Source organism: Columba livia, chromosome 4, assembly GCF_036013475.1.
Source record: "Columba livia isolate bColLiv1 breed racing homer chromosome 4, bColLiv1.pat.W.v2, whole genome shotgun sequence".
Taxonomy (NCBI): Eukaryota; Metazoa; Chordata; class Aves; order Columbiformes; family Columbidae; genus Columba; species Columba livia.
The window spans coordinates 21,724,341-21,746,870 of NC_088605.1; the positions used below are offsets into that span (position 1 = coordinate 21,724,341).

At 33.9% G+C, this 22,530-nt stretch overlaps 1 protein-coding gene across 9 annotated transcripts in view; it reads left to right on the forward strand.

The window, feature by feature from the left end:
- The window catches only part of PCDH7 (protocadherin 7), a 292,459-nt gene that overhangs the window by 119,791 nt on the left and 150,138 nt on the right, over nt 1-22,530 (forward strand). For 4 of the 9 annotated variants that reach the window (XR_010472182.1, XR_010472181.1, XM_065060688.1 and 1 more), the window contains one exon: nt 13,099-13,207. The exons of 1 other annotated variant lie outside the window; for it this stretch is intronic. Coding sequence is in view for 6 of the 8 variants with exons in the window: in XM_065060688.1 (XP_064916760.1) it covers nt 13,099-13,207 (109 nt within the window). In the remaining 2 variants the exon portion in view is untranslated. Of the gene's footprint in view, nt 1-13,098; nt 13,316-22,530 lie in introns of all 9 variants that reach the window. 4 more of the 9 variants (XM_065060685.1, XM_021286068.2, XM_065060686.1 and 1 more) reach the window with 2 other exon arrangements.

Sequence of the window (22,530 nt, forward strand, 5' to 3'; positions counted from 1 at the left end):
CCTTGCTTTTTTTTTTTTTTTTTTTTTTTTTTTTTTTTTTTTTTTTTTTTTCCCCTGTAGCTTACCAGGTATTTTTGTACATGTGATGTAAAATGTCTACTTGTGCCATGTTGTGTTAGATGCTTATCTGGCCAAATTTAGATTATGAAGTTAAAGTACAGTGCCAAAGATTGTCTATGAACTCAGACCTATCTTTAAATTAGAATTTGAAATATTAGCATAGTTATGCAGCTACAGACACTCTAGTTTTAGCTGTTTTCATAGTTCAGTGAAGTTGAGCTTTTTTGAGAGCACATATGTGCATTACAATTTCCACTGAGGCAGGGTAGCCTCCGAATAAATTCTTGAAGGTTGGACACAGTCAATATTTGTGATGTCCTGGTGAGGTGCCCCTCACTCTCAGTTATTTTTGCCATATTTATTTGCAGAGGCTTATACTTTGGAAACAATTGAAAAATAATTTGCATAATGATATGCAGTATTGGAAAGATTATGTCAATGGTATATTTGCATATTTATAGTAGTGTTGCTGGCCAGAAATTTACATATGTTTTTGTTCCAGTTTCCAAGAAGATATATAGCAAATGATAAGTATGGAAATCAGCAGTATTCTATGTGTTCTTAATTCTTAGGGTTGTTGTGGCCCCCAACAGTATCTTCAGTTATTTGAAATACTATTATGTTAGCTTGTGCAGTTTTTCTCATCTGTGCTCCCAACAATGTCTACCATAAATTTACCCAGTCTGCCTACAAGGTCAGGGTAACCATTATAGGAAAGGCTAATCCTTGTTTTGAATCTTGAGACATGTGAAGGTCATTGCCAAAGCAAAAAAATTACATTTGTGCTGAGTCAGGAATTAAAAACAGGCTTCCCAACATCCGTTTCCCTTTCCCTTTCCCTTTCCCTTTCCCTTTCCCTTTCCCTTTCCCTTTCCCTTTCCCTTTCCCTTTCCCTTTCCCTTTCCCTTCCCCTTCCCCTCCCCCTTCCCATTCCCCTCCTTTTCCCCTTCCCCTTCCCCTTCCCCTTCCCCTTCCCCTTCCCCTTTCCCTTCCCCTTCCCCTTTCTTCCTTCTATCTGAAGAGTGCTATGATAAATGCAATTACATGAACACCAGTTAATTATTTTACAATTAGAAAACTGTGCATTTTTTGTTAACTTTTATGTAATGCTTAAAAAAGTATGACTTTTTCTTTGAAGGCATGTAGTAAAGAAAACAGATTAGTCAATTGATCTAACTACCTCTAAACTTTGTTGCATTCACAGTTCTGAATAAGACCTGTGTATTCAATTATATACAGGCTATGGTCAAAAATTTGAGAAAGCAATGTCATTTAAGAAGAAGGTATCTGCATAATAATTATAATAAATTTATTCAAATCTGCCTTAAAGTAGTACAATATTTGAATTGCTTTTTCACTTTAGAGTTCTTGAAGTATTGAAGGAAGTTTCTTTCCCCTATGTCTGCCCAGACTTTCTGCTTTGTTTGTCCTAACTGGAAAGACAAACATGTTTCTCTAGGAGAGTATTTGGACAAACCTCAAATGTAAATATTTGTGCTTTGAAAGTAACAGACATAAAGCTGATACAATGCTAAATAATATTGTTGGCCAGATGGCATAGTGGCAGCAATAAAAGCAGCCAAATGGGAGAGCTACATTTAGTTCTGGACTTTGCAAAATGAGTCTGCTGTTGGTGAGATTGATACTTTTATATTTTTAGAGGGCATTGACCAGAAAATGTTCTTGCTAATGTCACCTGGCTTTACGAAGTGCATGCTGCCTTATCCAATCAAGATCCAAGACTGTCCACAGCCATGACAATATTGCTGCCCATTATGTTGTTTTGTTTGGAAAAAGCAAAACGTCTTGGTGTAACTAGGGAAAGAACAGACAACAAAAGCACATTGTTTTATATCAGCTGAGGATTAGACCTCTGTAATCTTACTTATTCATGTGAAGTAAATGAAGAATAGTGAAATTAATCCTGAAAGTTGCAAAGTTCAAAGTGGAAATTACACATATTCATCTAAATGGTGGTGTATAAATAGAGATGTAAAACACTTAACAAGCTCACAAACAGCCTTCCAGTGCCATTTGTTTGCAGTTGGCTCAGGTGACTTTATACAGTAACACAATTTGACATGTATATATAGAGCATGGTTGAGACTTCAGCCAAGATTCCTGTGCCAGAAAGACTATTTCTGTTATGTTCAGAGAGGAAATTGAAAAGTTGTACTTTCCCTGGTGAATCACAAGAATGACCATTTCCTGTGAGAATCCCAGTACTGTCTAACAGTGCAGTTCATCAGAACCTGAAGGCTAGCCAGACTCCATGGAAAATGGCCATATTATTTAGACAGCATTTCTGGTGGAGAACTTTGATATTTTCATCATATGATTCCTTTGTAAATGACATGATATTTTCATTATGTGATCTTAATTTCTTTCTGAATGACAATATTGTAAAATCTAGGTTTTAGAATGTAAAATTCCAATATTTTATTTTACTTATTTTTTTGACTAAATAATATCAAGTTACTCTTTTTCTGTGACATCTAATTATCCCAAACCCTACCTTTTGTGTTCTGCATGTCAGTGTACAACAAAAGAATGGAATTATATTGAGTGTCCAAACCCCTTTTTGCTTTTGGTACTTCCCACACTTTGGTATGAGAGAGAACGAGAGGTGATTAGGCAAAAATGTTACTTGTGTATGTGACACCTCTTAAGAGTAGAACAGATGAAGATTTATTTCACCTTGGGACATTTTTTTAATAACATCTTAATATTTTGAACTTTTTTGGAATTGATAAAAAGCACCAGAGTGAGTATCTTGAATTACAGTCACAGCATTAAACACATTCTTAGATGGATATTTGAGTGCATAATAAGAATGAATTTGGCTGTCTGAAAAGAATGCAGGCTACTTTTAATAATCTTTCAATCACAGCACACTTCTCTGGGCCTGTGGTTTCTTCCAGGAAATCCATCAGGCTGTTTTCTTCTCATGACCTTGAAAGTTACCCATCTGGTCAAACTCCAGTTTGTGAACTCTTTAGAACTTTCTTGAGTGTCAAACGGTGTATTCATGGCCAATGTTCATAAAGTTCTTATGATCAAAAGTATCTGTAAACATATGATGTACAGGGGTGACTATGTAGTGACTACTAAAAATGTAGGGTTTAGCAAATTGTAATTTGAACTCATTCTTCATCAACCACGTGACAAATTGTATAATAAATCCTTTGTTTCCTGTCATATTTATAAGAGATGTACAAAGAAAACCAGCCATTTATTAAACCTAGAGGATTTTTCTTTCTACTACCTTATTTTCAGAGTGCTGTAAACAGACTAAAGGAACATGAGCTCAAGCAAATACACACGCCTGATAACCAAAATTCATGCATCTTTCTCACAAACAAAAAATAACAATCTGAAGAAATATCCATGAATATTTGCCACAGTTGAGCTGTGCTGAAAAGATATTGGAAGGGACTGGAGCAAATGATCTGAATAATTTGAAAGGGAATCTTTGCAACAATCTGTAGTTGCCATCATCGAAATGCATGCTGCATTCATCAACAGGAGAAAGTATTTTTCCATATTCAATATATCGTTGCACAATGGTGGTTATCACACCTAAAGTCATACACTTCAACTTTGTTAAATTGGTGATGGAATGTTACATGTGTAGCTATATTTTTAATTGAGGAAGTATTCTTTTTTATGCTAACTGGTTCGAGAATACTTCAACTACCTTGAATATAAAAGCCTGTCTATAGTAAGGTTCTGCTTATGAAAATAGATCTATAAAGTTTTAACTATGAACACTTTAACTGAGTTTAACTACTTTTTTTACAAGCCTTGCTTTTCTGTTTGTATTCTACAGTATTTTATGCATAATAATTTAATTTTTCTTCAGATATTTAACTTTAATGATTTTTTAATGTGTATTATGAAAATCTTTTTAGTGGCTAACTTTTTGGGTCAAAATATGAAGTGAAAAATAAAAGTGATTTTGATTTGGAATGCAAAAGTGAAAATGAAACTTCACATGTGGAAATCAAGTCCTAGGATAGTAAAAGTAGGTATATCCAGGAAGTTAGCAGAGTCCCCACTGTTGTTTTCTAGGCAATCATCTCACTGTCCTCTTCAAAAGTCATGCTTTTTATATTAATTGGCTGGAGCATGTATCAACAAACGCATGCCAGGATTATTTTTATTAGAATATAGAAGTTAAAATTTGTTTCCGTATTATTTCACCTCTAGACTTCTGAAGAAAAAAATAATCAAACCACAAACAAACATGTTTTTCTGCAACATTACACTGTTTTCTCATTCAGTAATGATTGTATAACAAGTTGATGGTAGCAATCAATTCCACAGATAAATATTCCACTACTTCTCCTGAGGCTGTACAGGTAAATAAATAAGAAAAAAAAAAATAAAAAAAATCATAAAAAAGTAAAAACCCCCACATCTTTGGCATGAGTTTTAATTATAGAAGGTGGCTGTATAGATAATTAGTCTTGGAGTATAGTTCTGGACGTGGACCTCATTTGTTATTTTTTCTGTAACTACCTTTTTATCAGTTTCTTCTTCAATTACCTCTTTTAAATGTTCTTCCAACAATCTATTTGTCACAATGAAAGTGTACAAGTGTACGTAACCCTCATTAAAATTAAATAATGGAACAAATTGTGTTTTTATGTTCATTCATGCCTCTTTTTCTCCCATCAAATCTATAGTGCCTTTACAAATATCTAATTTCTGAATAAAATTAACCATTTTTCTTTTCAAGACCTTGTAATTTGAGCCTGTGGCATGTTTAATATAACTTGCACAGCTAGTGATTACCAAGAATTGCAATTGTTTCATCTAACTCGAGTGATCTAAAAATTACGTAGCTAATATAAATTCCTCAATATTTACTGAATAATATTTCCATACTAATTAACTATCTTCCTAGATGGGACACATTTCTATAGTTTTGTCCTTCACTTTCTGTAGAGAAGTGTAGTTGACTGTCTCAGATTTTATGCCTGAGATTTACTTGTCCAATTTATACAAAATGTGTCAACCCTTCAAAAATCACTATGCCTTTAAGAAATTTAAGTTTAGAGAATAATTTGGACAACGTAGATGAATGAACAGTAAACAAACACTGACAACTATATGATGCATAAAAATAATATAAAATACTGAGTATATTACCTAATTTTGGAAGACTTTTCAGCTACAGATTTTGGAAAATATGTCGATAAATTTAGTAACCGATTAAAAAAATCCTTATTCCTAATCACTCACAAAATGCATGAATATCTGTGTTTGCATATCTGTCCTATTAGACTTAAGTGTCTAGTTTATGTTTTCATATACATTTCAAATTTCATCCTTTTTTCCAAGAGTTATTGCTGAATTTTCCTAAAATGTGATGCTGTGACTCTCCCTGTTCATGTGGGGCTGGAGTCTTCTCTTGTGAACAGCTACTAGAAAGAAAATATTCTTAAAGGTATTAATAGTTAACCTTCTTAACTATGACAGTAGATAAGGTCAAGCAAAATATGAGACTTAAGACCCAAAGAATTCCAATTAGATGCAGTGTATGTATTAATAATTCAAAACTTTATTGATGGTTATATTTTCTCTTTTTGTCTAATGAGTTCTATACCAAATACTGCAGTCTGTTAGCAATATAGTCAAAATGTTTCATCTAATCTTAGCAGCAGGAATATTTTTCATTACTTAGAAGACGACATTACTTCTTGTGCATCAGTTTGTTGTTAAATACTAAAGCTTGATGTTTTGAAAGGTTCATATGCACTTTAGCTATCTGGATCTGTGATTTCAGTGGCATTCTGGCAAAGAGCCTTTTGCAGATACAAGCTTCTGTGCAAGGGAACAAAACATAGAGAAAGCAGTTTTTATAAATGCCTATGTCTACATTAGGAAATAGAATGGTACAAGAGAAATTGATCTGTATGGTGAAATAGTTGGTGCTGAGGCTGATTTTCCTACTACATTCATTTTGTGGAGATTTACTGCAGACTAGCTCTAGTCTGATCCTGTGAACTGAGCTCCTGTTCAAGCTATCTAGGCATGCTTTTGGATCATATACTTCATTTGAATTTGATCCAAAAAGAGTCCAACGTATTTGCTTCAAAATAGTTCTTCCAAGGATATCAAAGTACAATAATTGGAGATTATTAATTTCTGGAGCTCACACCTTATGTGAACAGCAATATTAATAAAGATTCACCCAAAATGCTGTATAGACTATGGTAATTTATATCTATTGTGAACTATTCTCTGGTTCTAAAATATTTTTCTTTATATATGTATCTATAATTTACATATATATGAAATAGAATGGTGTGCCAGAACATAAATGTTGTATGTACATATATGATTATTGCTTAATTAGATTGCTTTTATTGCATCACATCTCGACCTGCTTGGACTACAAACTAAAGGATCATTATTCTACAGCTTATGAAACATGTGTGTGGACAGTCTTTCTCATTTCATCCTTTCTTCTTTTGCAGTTTTGTGTAAATGAGTTTAGAAGTAGGCTTATGAATTTATACCTCCCATTTTAGGGCTTTCTAGTGCCTGATAACCAGAGTAAAGGATTGTAATTTTTTTCATTTCAACATATTATTTTAATCATATTCCAGATTCAAAAGAAGCTTCTGAGATTCTCAACCCAAATATCTGGATGACTTATCTGGCAGAATGAAAGTGAGGGGTTTGTTTGTTTGTTTGTTTGCAGAGAATAATAATTGAGCCAATGAGAAACTTTAATGAAACAATGTAGCAAATAGAAAAATATAAAAATTTCTCATGCTGAGAGACAGGAGCTAACAGACATAAAAGCCTCTGTGAACTAATATGCATGAGCTAGTTTTGGGCAGCAAATTCTCTGCTGAAAAACAGAAGGAAAAGAAATCCAAACAACCCCCTCCAGGAAAGACAGACTCTCCAAATATTTCAAGAAAAGAGAAAGACCTGATAACAGAGAAGTTTGAAAGTGACAAATGTTAGCCATTGTGAAGGTGCAAATAGTGAGTAGTAGAAGATACTAGAATGACACTTAACTAAATGAATATGGTTCCAGTGCCTTAGTAATAGATCTTGGTCAAACAAAAAAGTATTTAGAGAATTTTAATTAAAATTATTAGAAAGAATTGGAGTAGAATACTGGAATCTAATGCAATGAGTACAAGAAAAAAATACTAGTTTCTCTGAAGTTCTGTTTTATCTACACAGACGATTTAGGACAAGCTTTTTTTAAGAAAATTGAATGAAACGTGATAAAATTCTTATTTCATGTTAGATTTGTTCTTGAGAAGACAAATTGCTACTTCATCCACTTCTTTCTTGTCGTAGAAAAATAAGAGAGCACTTCAGGGTCATAGATGCTTCATTCTCATAACTCTCAAACAAAGGGATACTGAAGTAATAACAAAAGTATCTATTTATGACCACGGAAAAGAGTATAATACAATTATTTTGACCATCTCTGCTACAGATTCTCATTTATTCTTGGTTCCTTTATGCTCATCTTTCAATAGCTATCAAGAAGAGCTCTTGTGAAATGCTAAGAATATTGACTTCATTTAAAAGCCTTGTAGGTCTTGTTTAATTTTTCTAAGTGAACTTGTGTGATTTATTTTGATATGAGGATTCTATCACAAAAGAGGATTGTGTCTTTGAGAAAGGGACCTTCTTCATATTATTGGTTACTTCTCTGGTGATATTCACAGAAACAATAGGCATGTCTTTTATTTGTTTACTTGTCACAGAGACAAGAGTTATTAGGAATCTAAATGAACATAGGTGAATGAAAAGGAATTTGGGCTGCTCAAAAATCATTGTTGTGATTCAGAAAGGCAGATTTGAAAAACAGGGATGAGTGGATATTTGAGAAAAGCACTGAACTTAAAAGGAAAAATTTATGTTTGAATGTTACAATAAAGATGCCCATAATGAAAAATGTATTATGAGATATTATCCCTGAATATCAAAGCTTAACATGTAGCCTTAGGCTTAAGCAAATAGATATTAGTGGATTTGTATTTCATATTCAAACAGAACAAACAAAATATGCTTCTGGTTCATGGCCAGGATCTCACTACTGCAACTAAAATTAATAAAAATTCTACTAAAATAAATGGAAATAATGATGAAGAGTCTTTCTCTTCTGTGTGATAGCTGAGACAATCACAGTTCATCACGGTGATGCCTGCTACAAAGGTGTAATATCAGAATATTTTTTATTTTATTTATCATCTCCTTTTTAATATTCCAATTGCTACTACTTTTAGCTAAATTTAAAATAAAAAGTTGATTATTCTTACTAGTGTGCTTCTCTCTTCCCCTCCTGTTGTAATACTTGTCTCAGGTGTTTCAGTCTTCTCATTGAAAAATTATGCCTGTTTAATTTAATATCCTGCCAATTTTTATTAGGCCACTATGATAGAAATTTAGAACATTAGAAATATGTGCTTTGAATAGGGGAAAGAGTTGTGTGGGCTGAAACTATTCATGCAGAACAGCAATTGTTCATTAATATTTTGTTTGTCTTCCAACAAGCTTCCAGCAATTAAGAATGAATAGAAAGAAAAGGATAATGACATGTTTTATCAAAATTCAAGTGCTAAAGAAACACTTTGAATTTGTGTGATGAGATAATGTATCTCTTCTGCCTGTTTTTCAGATCTACCCTATACACATCTCAGAGTTGCTGTGTTAGTCTTATGACATTGATTGACTTTCTGAAGCTAACAGTAGTTATAATATTATTTAGGTTTGACTCATCACCAGTGCTTTTTAAACTTTGGTACAAACTAAAATACAGAAATTCCTTTGTGATGTAAGAAAACACCTTCTTTACTATGAGAGTGGCAGAACAGTGGAACAGGTGGCTCAGAGAGGCTGTAGAGTTTCCATTTCAGAAGCTATTAAAAAAAAAGACTGATTACAGCCCCGGGCAAAGTCTCTAGGTGATGCTACTTAGAGGAGTCTGACTGAGTGATCTCCAGAGCTGGCTCTTGGTCCAGCTAGCCCAAGATATCACATCATTAAAGCAGGAAGTCATCTGGTTTGAGAGCCGAAAAGATGTGAACCTTAGTTGCTGATCTTCCAGGGTTTTGGGTAACGCCCAAGCTAACGCTGAACGAGTTAGTAGAAATATTTAAATCAATATAGCATGCTTTAGCTTGATATTCAGTTTGGGCTATTTTTTATGCTTCTCAACATATTATGTTGCTTCTTGGATTGGATTTTACAGTTGCTTTAAATGTTTTAAAAATTCTAATTATTTGAGGTGTAAGTGTTGTGACAGCAGGAAGGCTTGATATAATCTTACTATTTTTATCCAAGTGCTAAGTAATTAAGAGAGAAAATTGCTCTTCCTTGTTACACTTTAGTGCATCCTCTTCGTGTCCATAATCAATTGTGAGATCATTGGCTGAGAAAGAGTTGATGGTTACTACTCTAGTTCTTAATTAAATGTAAATAAAATTCACTCTTCTACCCCACCATTGTAGTCCAAATGCACTAGGATCTGAAACAACAGTATTTACAAAGTTGACATCACTTGCTATGGAGAAAACATGAAAGCATAGAATCATTGAATGGTTTGGGTTGGAAAGGACCTTAAAGATCATCTAGTTCCAACCTCTATGCCATTGGCAGAGACAGCTTCTTCTAGAACAGGTTGCTCAAAGCCCCATCCAACCTGGCCTTGAACACTTCAAGGGATGGGACATCCCACAGCTTCTCTGGGCAGCTTGTTCCTGTGCCTTACCACCCTCATGGTAAAGAATTTCTTCCTCATATCTAATCTAAATCTACCCTTTTTCATTACCTCTTTTCCTATCACTTGTAAAAAGTCCTTCTTCAGCTTTCTTGTAGGCTCCTTTAGGTACTGGAAGGCTGCTACGAGGTCTCCTTGCAGCTTTCTCTTCTCCAGCCTGAACACCTCCAACTCTCTCAGCCTTTCTTCATAGAAAAGATGTTCCAGCCCTCTGATCTTCATGGCTCTCCTCTAGACTTGCTCCAACAGGTCCACATCCTTCTTATGTTGGGGGCCCCAGAGCTGAGCGCAGTACTCCAGGTGGGGGTCTCATATGAGTGGAGTAGAGAGGCAGAACCATCTCCCTCAACCTGGTGGCCACAATTCATTTGATGCAGCCCAGGACATGGTTGGCTTTCTGGGCTGCAATGGCACATTACATGCTCATGTTGAGCTTCTCGTCAACCAACACCCCCAAGTTCTTCTCCTTAGGGCTGCTCTCAATCCAATCTTGGCCCAGTCTGTGTTTGTGCTTGAGGTTTCCCCAACCCATGTGCATGACCTTGAACTTGGCCTTGTTGAACTTCATGAGATTTGCACACGACCACCTCTGAAGCCTGTCATAGTCCCTCTGGAAGGCATCCCTTCCTTCCAGCCTGTGGACCACATCACACGGCTTGGTGTTGTTGGCGAACTTGCCATAACCATAAACTATATCAAGAAATGCAGTGTAAAACTAGAAATTTCAGGAAATGAAAGGAAAATCCCTAATATAATGGCAAAAAAGTGTCATGAGTAAGCCTCATGCAGCTATATGGATATATTGCTTTTCACCAAGTATATCCAGGGTATGTACCTAATGCCAAGCTCTGAAATTAATGTTCTTCATGAATTGAAAGTATAACATGATTTTACTTTGTAGCTTGGATACGGAAGAATACAGAAATGGTCATTTACCTTTGGGGTATAATGCAAAAGTGTATCTTTTCTCTGTGATCTGTTCATCTCTGTGATCAGATATAATTAGGAATAATTCCATATGCTGTTACTAGAAAATATTATATCAGTTATCCTAATTAGGCATTTTATAGTTAATCCATACTTTTGTGTTTTCAGCAGTTTTATATCTAAGATGTCATAGTTTTTTTGGGTGTAAAAAATATGTACCATAATTAGTCTAGCCTCAATTTTCAAAGTATATAAAAACTAATTCTCTTTTATGACTGATGTTTCTGCTATAACTATTTCCATGTTCACCCAGATTATTGTGTCTTAAGTATATGGTGTTTTACGTATCAGAAAGGATGATATCAAAAAGGAGACAGTAAACCACAGTGTGGATATTATTTTTTCTGTACTTGAAATCCATTAAATTAATTAAAAACAGTTTTTTCTTAATGATGCAGGTAACAAACATGATCAGGATCTATTTCTTTTCATCAGAAAAACACAAACGATTTTGTTTTTCCATGAGCTGTGATGCATTCAAAATTTGCAATATATTTGCCTGAGAAGATCTGGTTTTCAGAAGTAGTGCAAAACAGAGGTCAGAAATTTGATGTTTATACTGGAAGTAGAAATGTAAGAAATGCTGCAGAATAACAATTAACATGTTCATGATTCTTTTAGAGAAGATTTTGTCAGAATTGTACCTTACTCATTGATATTCTGCGGAACTGGCTGAATTGCCTCTACTGAACTGAATATTGTGTGTTAGTTTTGTGTCAGATAATTCCTACTCAGTACAGCATTTAATAAAAAAAGAAAGATGAACACCTAGATCTGTTTAAAAACTTATCATTAATAACTTAGCACTTCTAATGCTCCTCTATGCTTTCTACTACTTCCACATTAGCAAAACGAGCAGCAACTCTAAACCATTTTTAATGTGCTCTTTTAATGTTCATTATTTGTGCTCTCCATTCCATTGTTTTGCTCCTCTATTCTCCCTGCATTTGATATGAAACAAAGCTCTAAATTAAATTGGTATAAAACTACTTTACTGCTGAAGTATAGAAGTAAACTTCAAGAGGTCCAAAAATCACTATGATAATACCTTGACTCTTCCCTTAGGATTTGTTTCATATTTCTAACAGCACCCACATTCATAAAATTTTGATCTGCTTGTACCAGTAAGACTTAGTGTTATATTTGTAGTCCCACTGATTTATCATCAGCATTTATCATCAGCTTGTGTCTCATTCTAATATAGGGCTTGAAACACACCTGAATCCAAAGATGGGCAGCAATCTCAGACCTCATATTTTAAATATGGGAAAGTCTGCATTGTGTCTTATAAAATGGATCTATTGGTGTTTGGTTTAGAAGGTCCTTTTTAGAACATCAGACATTTCTCTGTGGTTTTCTAGCCTTGCAAACATTAAGTTACCTCATATATATAATTAAATTATTTGAAATGTATCGTTACCGCTTGAGTGTAGTTCTAATTGTTGGAGGATCCCCTAGCTTCTTCCTGAAAAGCCCACCAGCCCTCAGTGTCCTCTGAAATGTGAAGGCTTGACTCTCCCACTTTCTGGGATGCTCACTGATGCCAGGGTTCAGCATGTAGGCTTCCCCAGCAACAGTAATATCTGTCATTTTGAATGAATACAAATCTCTAACAATCTATGTTTGTACAGTCCCAGTGGAAACATGTGGTGTCAGCTGTGCTTGCAGTAGTTTAAAGGCTTTATTAAGTCAGCTGGCAGCACACCCTGTCTCTAGGCACTGAATTTTATGGCAAAGGAGCTAAGAGACTGAACCTTTTTTTTTTCCTTTTTTTTTTTTTTTTTTTTTTTTTTTCCCCTGCCTTATGCCAACTAGCTTTCAAAACCACAGGAAGTGATTTTATAAAAAGGCTTATGGGTGTTATGTTATGTTGTTGATACCCACAATATAGTTTACAGGTGAGTATTTATACCTACCCACACAGTCTTACACATACACACACACACACACACACACACACTGTCAAGTACCTTTATGCAGTCTGATATAAACTCCATTTGAATTAATACTATTGAGTAAAAGAGGAACTATACTGTATGTATAAATAATTTTAAGACAGTTTTCTTATATACCAATTTGAAAGGAGGATATGAAAAACTGTGGCAAGGTTCTGGAACTGCAGATAATCTGTCCAGTGGCCTTTTAAGGACTGTACTTGCTGTTTGCTTTAATTTTGAGAAAATTGTTTAAATGGTGAATGTTAAAATATAAGTTTGCTTAAGTCATGTTTTGAGAATCAGTTGTTCAAAGATGGAACTTTTCAGTGACATTCAGAATCTTTTCTCTTGCAGCCATTTCGTAGAGTGACGTTTTCTGTTGTGAGTCAGCCTCAGGACCCACATCAAGGGTCATTGCAGAGTTGCTATGACAGCGGTCTGGAGGAGTCAGAAACACCAAGCAGTAAGAGTTCATCAGGGCCAAGACTGGGTGCCCTTCCACTCCCAGAGGACAACTACGAAAGGACTACGCCGGATGGCAGTGTTGGTGAGGCAGAGCATATGGAAAATGGTAGGGGCAAACACGACATTCACACACATAATCTCACTAGCAAGTGATACTAAGTAGACTTTTGAAAGGTCAGTCCAAAAACTCAAATAAATATATTAAATAGCTAAAACTGTAATTATTTTAAAGTTTAAAATTTTTTAAAATGCAGATATACAAAATAATGGAACATAACACTAGTAACAAAAACAGTACTTTATTTTCTTTACATGATTTAAAACCTATACTGCAGAAGCGGTTAAAACATTGAAAAAAAACACCAGTTGAGGGCTGGGGAGATGCTAATTGAATTAAATTCCATACTTTTCATTTTAGGTAAAAGTCTGTAAAGGACATGTATTCTCTTTTCCTTCCATTTTTGGTTCAATAACTACTTAGGAAATTTCCCAGAATGTAACACGTACGGCATCAGCAAAAGAAAGTAGGATTTAAAAACCCCACTCTAGCAAATTTCGTTTTCCACAAAAACATTATGTAGACTGTTTTCAAAATAACACTGAGTGTCATGTCCATTCTTCGTTGTTTAGAAAAGAACATTACTTTCCTTTTCTTCACACTTTATTTTGTACAATACTTTTAGAATGTCTGATTTAAATTCAAGGTTTATTTATACAAAGGGAAAAATGCTGAATCTTTATTTATTCTACAGTAATTCCCCAGCTGAGAAATAAAGTGAATTTAAATCTCAGATTTTGTTTTCCTTTACATCTAAAACTATTTAGAATTTTATTAAAAATTCAGTTTGAAATGAATGTCATAAAACCTGAAGGTTTTTCTGTTCTCCACCTATTGGCTTTCATCTAAAATTTTATGAAGGCAGACACTGACTTCTTTGCCTTTTCATTTGCCCACAAACAGTAAAATAAATTATTGTATGTCAAAGTGCACAGAGTTTTGATAGCAATTAAATAACGGGTTTGCTAATCCAATTTGAATTGCTGGGTATATACAAGAAGGGTGTTGTTTTTTCTGTTATAGAATGAAAGAATAAGTTTGACCAAGTGCATGCTTTAGTTTTTCAGACCTTACAGCATGGAATGGTTGTTCTTGGGTTTTTGTCTTTGCTGAGATAGGCATGTTGACCCAATAAAAGTTTGTTATTTTCCATGGTAAGATGTTGCCCAGTCTAGTATGTATGACTGAAGAATGGCTACAGCAGTTTACAGAAGCCTATAGTATATATCTCAAGAGCAAATGACTAATTGACCAAAAGGAAGATGGTATTATCCATCTGAAAATAAGGTATCTTAGGTAATGTATAAGTGTGTCACTATATTCTCCTTGGTTGTTTGTATGAATATATGTCTTTACATTTCATTTTTCTGAGTGTGTGGTAGGGGAGAAAGTGATACTAGTATTACTAGAAAGATGTCAGAAAAAGATTCATAGACTTTACACCTAAATTGGGATGGTTATTTTATTGTTTGTTTTGTAGTGAGATTTTATGGCTGAGATAATGAAACTGAACAATTTTCTCATTCCCCTGGACATATAGCAGTGTAGTAAAGTGCTAAACATTAAATTCTGAGTTCAGAAAGCATACTAACATGGAGTATGCCTGAACCATATTGGAAAAACTGTAGAGCCACATTTGAAGATTATTTTTAATATATTAATTATCCAGTGAAAATTGTCACACTTACTGAAGTGCAATTGAAAATGAAGAGTACTTGGGCAGTGCCAAAAATTAAAGCATACCAGTTTATTTAAGTTTTTGTGCTGATGCAAAAAGTGGTATTGCATTCTAATAATTGAAATATTTTAGACATTATTTTGATTTTTTGAAAGATGATAAACTATATTTGGTCAGATGAATCTGTTGGATTCACTTTTCAAAGTAGTATTGTATAGCTAGAATAGATAGAAACATAGAACTGGACAAATATGTTATTCCATGAATAAGTGAGCGAAAACAAAATTATCATATAGAAACTAATTGCATGGCAGGACTTGCATATAGTGATCAGGAGTTCCTTCTCCTTTAAAAAACATTGAACTGAGACCTTTGAAAGGTGGGTGACATTGTGATGAAAATTATATTCTACAGACTTCTGGATTTTACTGTCACATTTTTAAAACAAGATTTCAACAGTGACATGTCATCTGCCTCCAGAAATTTTTGTTAACATTAATCTATAAATAATGACAGAACAGGATGGAATGTACTTTTATTCCTTCATATAAGCAATATCTGACATTTGAGTGAGAGTTTTCAGCAATCTGATTCTGAAGTCCACTTGTATTTTTACTATTTTAAGCACAATTGTGTTGTTCAAATTCTAATAATATAATCTGCAATATTAATGGATCATTCTGACAGAAATAGAATTGGAATTGAAATCTGTCAACTGTTCATTTGTCACATTTAATTGGAATTTAGGTTATCCGCAGTGTTTAGCTTGGTTAAGTTTTAATCAGAATTTATACTGGATTTTCATGCAGATTTTCCATGGAAACAGAACTTTGGAAGCAAAGTTATTAATTATTATTACTTCAAATATTTACCATTTAATTTTACTTGGTGTGAAATAATGCAGTTATAACTAATTGCTTTGGATTGCCTTTCATTTTTAAAGTTTGAAATGATAATTTTCAGCACAGTATCTTAAATCCTCTGATATATGTGGTATTTTTTTTTTTTTTTTGCAAACTAAGGTGACTAGGGAAAGCAAGTAATTTTTACAGCTAAAACAAATGTAAAAAGGCTGAGTTAACAGTAAAAGTAAACAGGAAATTTAACTTCCTGTTTGCTGTTAAGAGGTCTCCTTCCTTTTTTCTCAGGCAAGGATAAAGTGCTGGAAATTAAGAAAAAAAGGGTAAGGGGGATGGTTTTCTTATAATATGCTGTACATTACCTACCAGCCTACATGACTGTCAGATGTAGGTTGAAGTTTTGTTCTGATGATTAGCTGTGGTGTCAGATGCAGGAGAAAAAAAAAAAAAAGGGGGTGGGGGGAAGAAAAAAATAAATGTTAGCAGATTGACTGTGAAAATTCAGTATGCAAAGATCTTTTTAATTAGTAAAATCTGCAGAACCAGAAGTAACTTCTGAGTTAATTTATCCCCTGCCCTTGGAGCTTTCCTTACAAGGAAATTCTGCTCATATGTGCAGCTTTCTCTAATTTTGCTGTTAGAATGGAAGTGTCTTAATGTAAATTGCACAATAATTTTCTCAAGAACATTTCTATTATGTTGGTATTGCATATCAAGGGTAAAGACATTACCATGGTAAATGAGTTTCCTGATCTTTTAGTCATAGCCTTCTGTTTTTTACTCTGTCTAATAACATATCTCTCAGAAGAAAGTTAAAAAAAAAGTTCCTGCAGGAGATACTTCCAGAATTACCTATCCTCCTAAGAGTTAATAGTCAGCATGGGCTCTAAATTATTATTTTCTAAATAATAGTAATAGCAATAATAAAAGACCTAATTTATCACAAATGTTTAACCCTCTTCAAGTTACTGGCCTGAAGGATATATTTCAATGGGAAATTCCTCTGAAGGCAATATTTTTTTTCTTTTATTTAACAGTTTCAGTGACTGTTCCTTTTATCATTATGAGAAAGAACATGGAATTATTCCATGTTACTTTTACAATATTGTGGATTGTTATGTTTTCTTATAATTTATCTTTCCTATAAACTATGTATTCCTAGGTTTTTCAGTCTTTAATCATCATGTACCTGTTACTTTTTCATTTCCATGAACTTCTGTTTCTACCAATGTAGGTAGGGATAGCTGGAGGTGTATTTTAACCATTTGAGGAATGGACAATACAGCCTTTTCATATTAATTCCTATGTTATTAACTGCACATGTGATGCGTAAGAAGACCTTTTGTTGTTCTGTTTCATGTCCATTCTCCTAGTTCTGTCAGCTTACTCTCATTTTTGTTGCAGACTTAGAAATATCTCATTATGTTCAATTTTTTTCAGATTTCTCTATACTTACTGTTTATTTATATGTATAGTGGCCTAATAAGTTTTATTGTTTTATTTTAGCTAGAATACCTATAGTGGTGAAACAGCAGCACTGTACATTTTGGCACATGTGTTCTTCCCTGAAGATTTGTTTCCATGCAGTCATAGGTAGACTGTTAGGCACACCTGCGATACCTGCGTTAAAGCTAGTTCATGAGCATATATTTGGTCTGCAGCCAAGTATTTTAGGTTAGGCAATGTTTCAGTATAAAAATGTAATGGTTGGAGAAGAGCAGTCATATCTGTGAAAAAAAGAAAATAAGGGAATGGTTTACATCTTCCATTTTAACAGGGAGATATGGAGTAAAGAAAGATTAAGTGACATTTCTGAAGTCATAGTAAGTAAGAGGCAGAGCTTGAAAAGGAGCTCAGTATATTTGTAATTCAGCTACTTGATTTCCGCAAAGAAATTAGTAGTTAAATTCCACTCTGGCTGACACACAAACTAAAAGGCAAGGAGGAGAAATGCATTATTTCAGTCATACAGTCTGGTAATACTCTGTGTTCCCAATAACAATTTCAGATTTAGACGATGAGTGTCCCACTGTGAGTCTAGGGAAGGGGTTCATGGTATGTGAGATGATGATTTGAAAATGTGAAATGAATTTTGACAATTAATAAATGTAATTAATTTTATCTATAAGAGCATTATCTCACTTTTTACTTCTAAGAGAGAATATGAACCTGTTCTCTGGACTAAAATGTTAATAAAATTTAAAAAGAGTCCATTAATTTACAGAATCTATGTCTACAGAATCCATTTCCCTTTGCAGTGCAAATGACACAGGTTAATGTTCTTGAAGACTTAAATGGCCTTGTTGTAAACATTACAAACCAGACATTCATTGACTTATTCCACAGAATTATTGTACTTTAGCAGTTCCCATTATTATCAGATGTTCTGTTCTCTTAAATTCAGGTCCTAAAATTGCATGTGAATAATTTTGTTTTTAAAACTGTGTCCTGACAATGTAAGTAGCCCATCTGAGAGGTTTAGTCAGTAAAGGTTTTCAATGTAGAAATTACATGCTTATAGTTCCTTTTTTCATTTGTTTCTCCTTACAATGCTACTGCATCCACTTTTCTTAAATGTTCCCCTTCATGCATGAACCCAAAACACCAGAAAGTGCTGCACGAATTACTATATAATGCATATATATAAGAATTCTTATCCTTGTTGCTGATAAATTCTAACCTACAATTAGGCACACAATGAACTCAGAATTCTGTAAACCTAGCAACATATATGGATAAGGTTCTGGAACACATACATATTCACTGATGGATTATGTTTTAAGCAGGTTTACTTTGATAATGGAGCATTCTGATAAGATCTGTAAAAAGGCATAAGAGGAAAATAAAACCAGTTTCTGAGACAAAAGACACACTGTGCAGGGATCCCTGTGATACTAGTGAAGTCTTATGTAAGGCAACTGAACCTGGCTGGGAAGAACATTGGCTGTTTTCCTTCTTGGATTTTTTCTTTTTTAATATTTTTCCACGTGCCTTTAGATGACCTTACCCCATATGTTTGTGAGTTCTTTTAGCAGAGGAATATAAGGTTTGATAGCTTATATACACAGTAATACTTTAAGTTTCAAAACTAGATGGTATTTTTTCTTTAAGAGTTATTTGCATTTTGAAGTGTTATTCATGTATCCTTACAATAGAAATGAGGGAGTTGTACTTTGATTGTGTTACAAATTCCTAATGCTGATATATATTTTTACTTTATTAGGCTAATAACATCCTGCAGAAGGATGAGCAATTATTTTAGATTGTGCATTATATGACATTGCACTAAGGCTTGTTCTATCTTCTATTCAATGTTTACATTGTACTTCAAATGCATTATGCAAAGGATCAAATATATGGCAACTGTGAGCAGAAATAATGCTCGCTGAAGCCACCAGAATAGTATATTGTTTATGTCCTCTCTCTTTACCTTTCTATTTTCCAAAACTCTCCAGAGAAATATCAACAACTTCTGCATGTTAACTATTAATGAAATATACCTGAGTATTGCTGTGAACTGTTTTCATCTTGATGAGGATTTTGGCAGCTCAGAGAACATATGCTTGATCTGCTGGAATCAAAGAAAGAATGCATATTTTGGCATTGGTAATCCACCCCTACACAATGATAATTATTCAGCTTTTTTCTGATTTTCTGAATAACATTGTTATTTCTCTTGCTGTTCTCTGTTGCTTTCCCATTGTATGTGCTCTAATTCCCTTTGTGCTTCATAGTGAAGAACAACATATGGCTCTTTTTCTTAGGATAAGAAAAGATAAGATTGATTCCTCCACTCCTGATTTTAGTATCCTGCTCTTAAAAAATAAAATACATACAGCTATATTGTTCATCACCCGTAAAAGCAGTATGTTGAAATCAGACAACTTGAAGTGCCATTTACTAGAAATTATACCTTTAGAGAAGGAAGTCCATGTTTACATTCCATCAGCTTCTAATCAATAATTTGAAAATGGAGAAAGCCTTTGGATTTTTAAAGAATCATTCCTGCAGTTATATCTGCTAGGCTGAAGCAGTGGGGGAGGGGCTTATATGTGCATGTGGGTGTGCACACACATACACATCTTGGTGAGTCAGTTCGTACTGCAAATACTCATGAGATCTAGACAGTTGCACTTACATAACCTGCCTCATCTATGAATTTTAAATCAATTCACTGAGGTGGATATGAAAGAACGTACTAAAAGGAAAAGTGGAAAACTAAATCATCAAAAAGTGAAGTAGTATATCCAATGTCATGCTATGGATTGATCTTTCATTTGGTAATTGATCCAAACACTGCCCACCTCTCAAAAAGTAATAATTTGGACACCAACTTACAGTTTGCAGTCAAGTTGTTGAGGGTTTTGCTATTGACTTAGTGGAGTTAGGCTTTTGTCCAAGTCCCCCGTGCCAGCTGCTAGCTCAGGCTGCCTCCCACTGACGCAGACTGCAGAACTCCCTTTGATACTGTTGGATTCCTGAATGCAGACAGAGGACAAAATGCATTCCAAAATTTACAGACTCAAGGAAAAAGAGACATCTGGTTTATCAATGGAATATTTAGTGACCTTTGCCTTCATGGCAGCCACTTTCCTGGAAAAAATCTAATGCAGATAGTCAAACAGGAATTTATTTTCCCACAGTTCAGAGGAGCGCTTTCAGCACACTCTATTTCCCCAGTTTTCTATTTGCATTTAATGACAGTTTCTTCAGTTTTTTGGACAACATTAGTTCTTCCTGTCCTTTCTAATCTTCAACTATAATGAAGGTCCAAAAGTAGTCCTTTACAGGGGTATTTCCTCTCCATTTCAGTGAAAAACACAGATTATTCTCTGTTGCTGATTCCCAACTACTGTTCAATTTATCTATTAATAGTATCTATTGAATCAAATGTCAATATTTTATTATATACTACTGATAGAAAATAGATTATCTAAGTACTTTTGTCCTTCTCATACAAGTTCTATGCTTTGGGTTTGATGTTTTAAAAGCTGGGGGATTTTTGCCGATATGCACAAAAAGACTGATGAAATTAAGAGAAGAAAATATATCTTTTCCTTGAGTCCATTTTTTAAAAATATCTACTATGAATTATTGATTGAGAACAAAAATCTGATTGTACTTTCAAAAAGGGTGTACTTGCACTGGAGGGACAAGAGCATGTCTAATTGACCACACAGTTGAATCTAAAGGAATCATAACACTTACAAAAATCTGTTTGTAAAAATCTGCAAACAAATTCAAATCTCAAATGTAATAAACTGGCATGTGCCTGTCTATGTCATAAAACAATCTTGTTATATTAAAACTTTGAGTAAAAGTGGAGTAAGTGTATACAGAACAGATAGATATTACCCTAAGTTATTGATATCTTCACTAGTTTCATAAGTTGTTTCATTTTCACATCTAAGTCAAGTCACTTCTTACAGTGTTGTCTTTTGTTTCTTTTTAAAATTATGTAATTTGTAATAGATTTCTAAAATGTAAGGTTCACTGTGACAAAGCGTAGAAAAACATATTAAAAAAAATTTAAAAACCTCAATCTTGCATTTCTTTTTACATCCAAAATTGCAATTTTTCATTTTTTTTTCAGCCTATAGCTTATCTAAACAATTCAAAAAAGTTTCCTGAAGGTAATATTTTTCTTTTGACTCCTGATGTGTGAATTCTGACAGTAAGTCTACTTATCTAGTTGCTACATAACTTAATTCTTCAGTCTAATCATGATCTAGAAAGGTTCATGGTCCTGGCAGTATTCCTGTGTGGCAGTCTTCCACAGAGCTATTAATTCATCCTATATATGGGAAACCCAGCCAATGTATAGGGTCAGACCAAAGATCATCTGGTGACCAAAATAGGATGCTCAGGGAAAAATATGGCAGGGCAGATAAATTGATTCATCCTTCAAGTATTCTCCTATATCTTGACAGTTTGCAACTCAGATTCCTTGAGCCACATACAGATAATTTAATAACCTTTATGGATTTATATACACAAATATGTACAGTTTCCTTTAGAGGGTGTACACCTATTAATATCTCTTTTTCCTAATGAGGGGTTTTAAGTGATAGTGTGTTTCGTTAGTCTTGGATTGGACAAAGGAAAAATAGACTTGCTAGTCTGACAGAGACCAGTAACTATGAATTTTCTAATCAGAATGTATTGCTTTTACCCATAATGATTTTTGCTGTTGTCTCTGAAGTATTTCTTTCGTATTTGATTTCATTTTCTGAGAACAGCAAGTAATTTATACAGGAAAACACAAATAAATAAATTCTGAAAACAAAAGACTGAAAAGAAGTGTGTGTATTTATTACGAATTTTAGAAAATATTAATGTCAGGTTAGTATATAAAAATCTACAGAATGGTATTAAAAGCAATTAGAAGCCCCAGCATAATATGACATCTAGAATACTGAAAATTCTATTTTCTATGAGGTAGTTGCTTTCCAGAGAAAAGCAACAACTTCTTTCAGGATGAGAGATTTTAATGCCAGCATAATATAAATTCAGACATTTAAGTATTTCTGAATTTTACTATAGTATCACCCACATATGCTTTTTTTTCTTTTTTTTTTTTTTCATCAGCAACAACAAAGCATTCAATGTGAAGGTCAAATGGTTGAATATCTAGAAAAATAATCATGGCATATGCTAGAACAAGACAAATATTAGATTTTTAAGAAATTACGCAATTTATTAGGACAGTAATTTAAAATAAAACT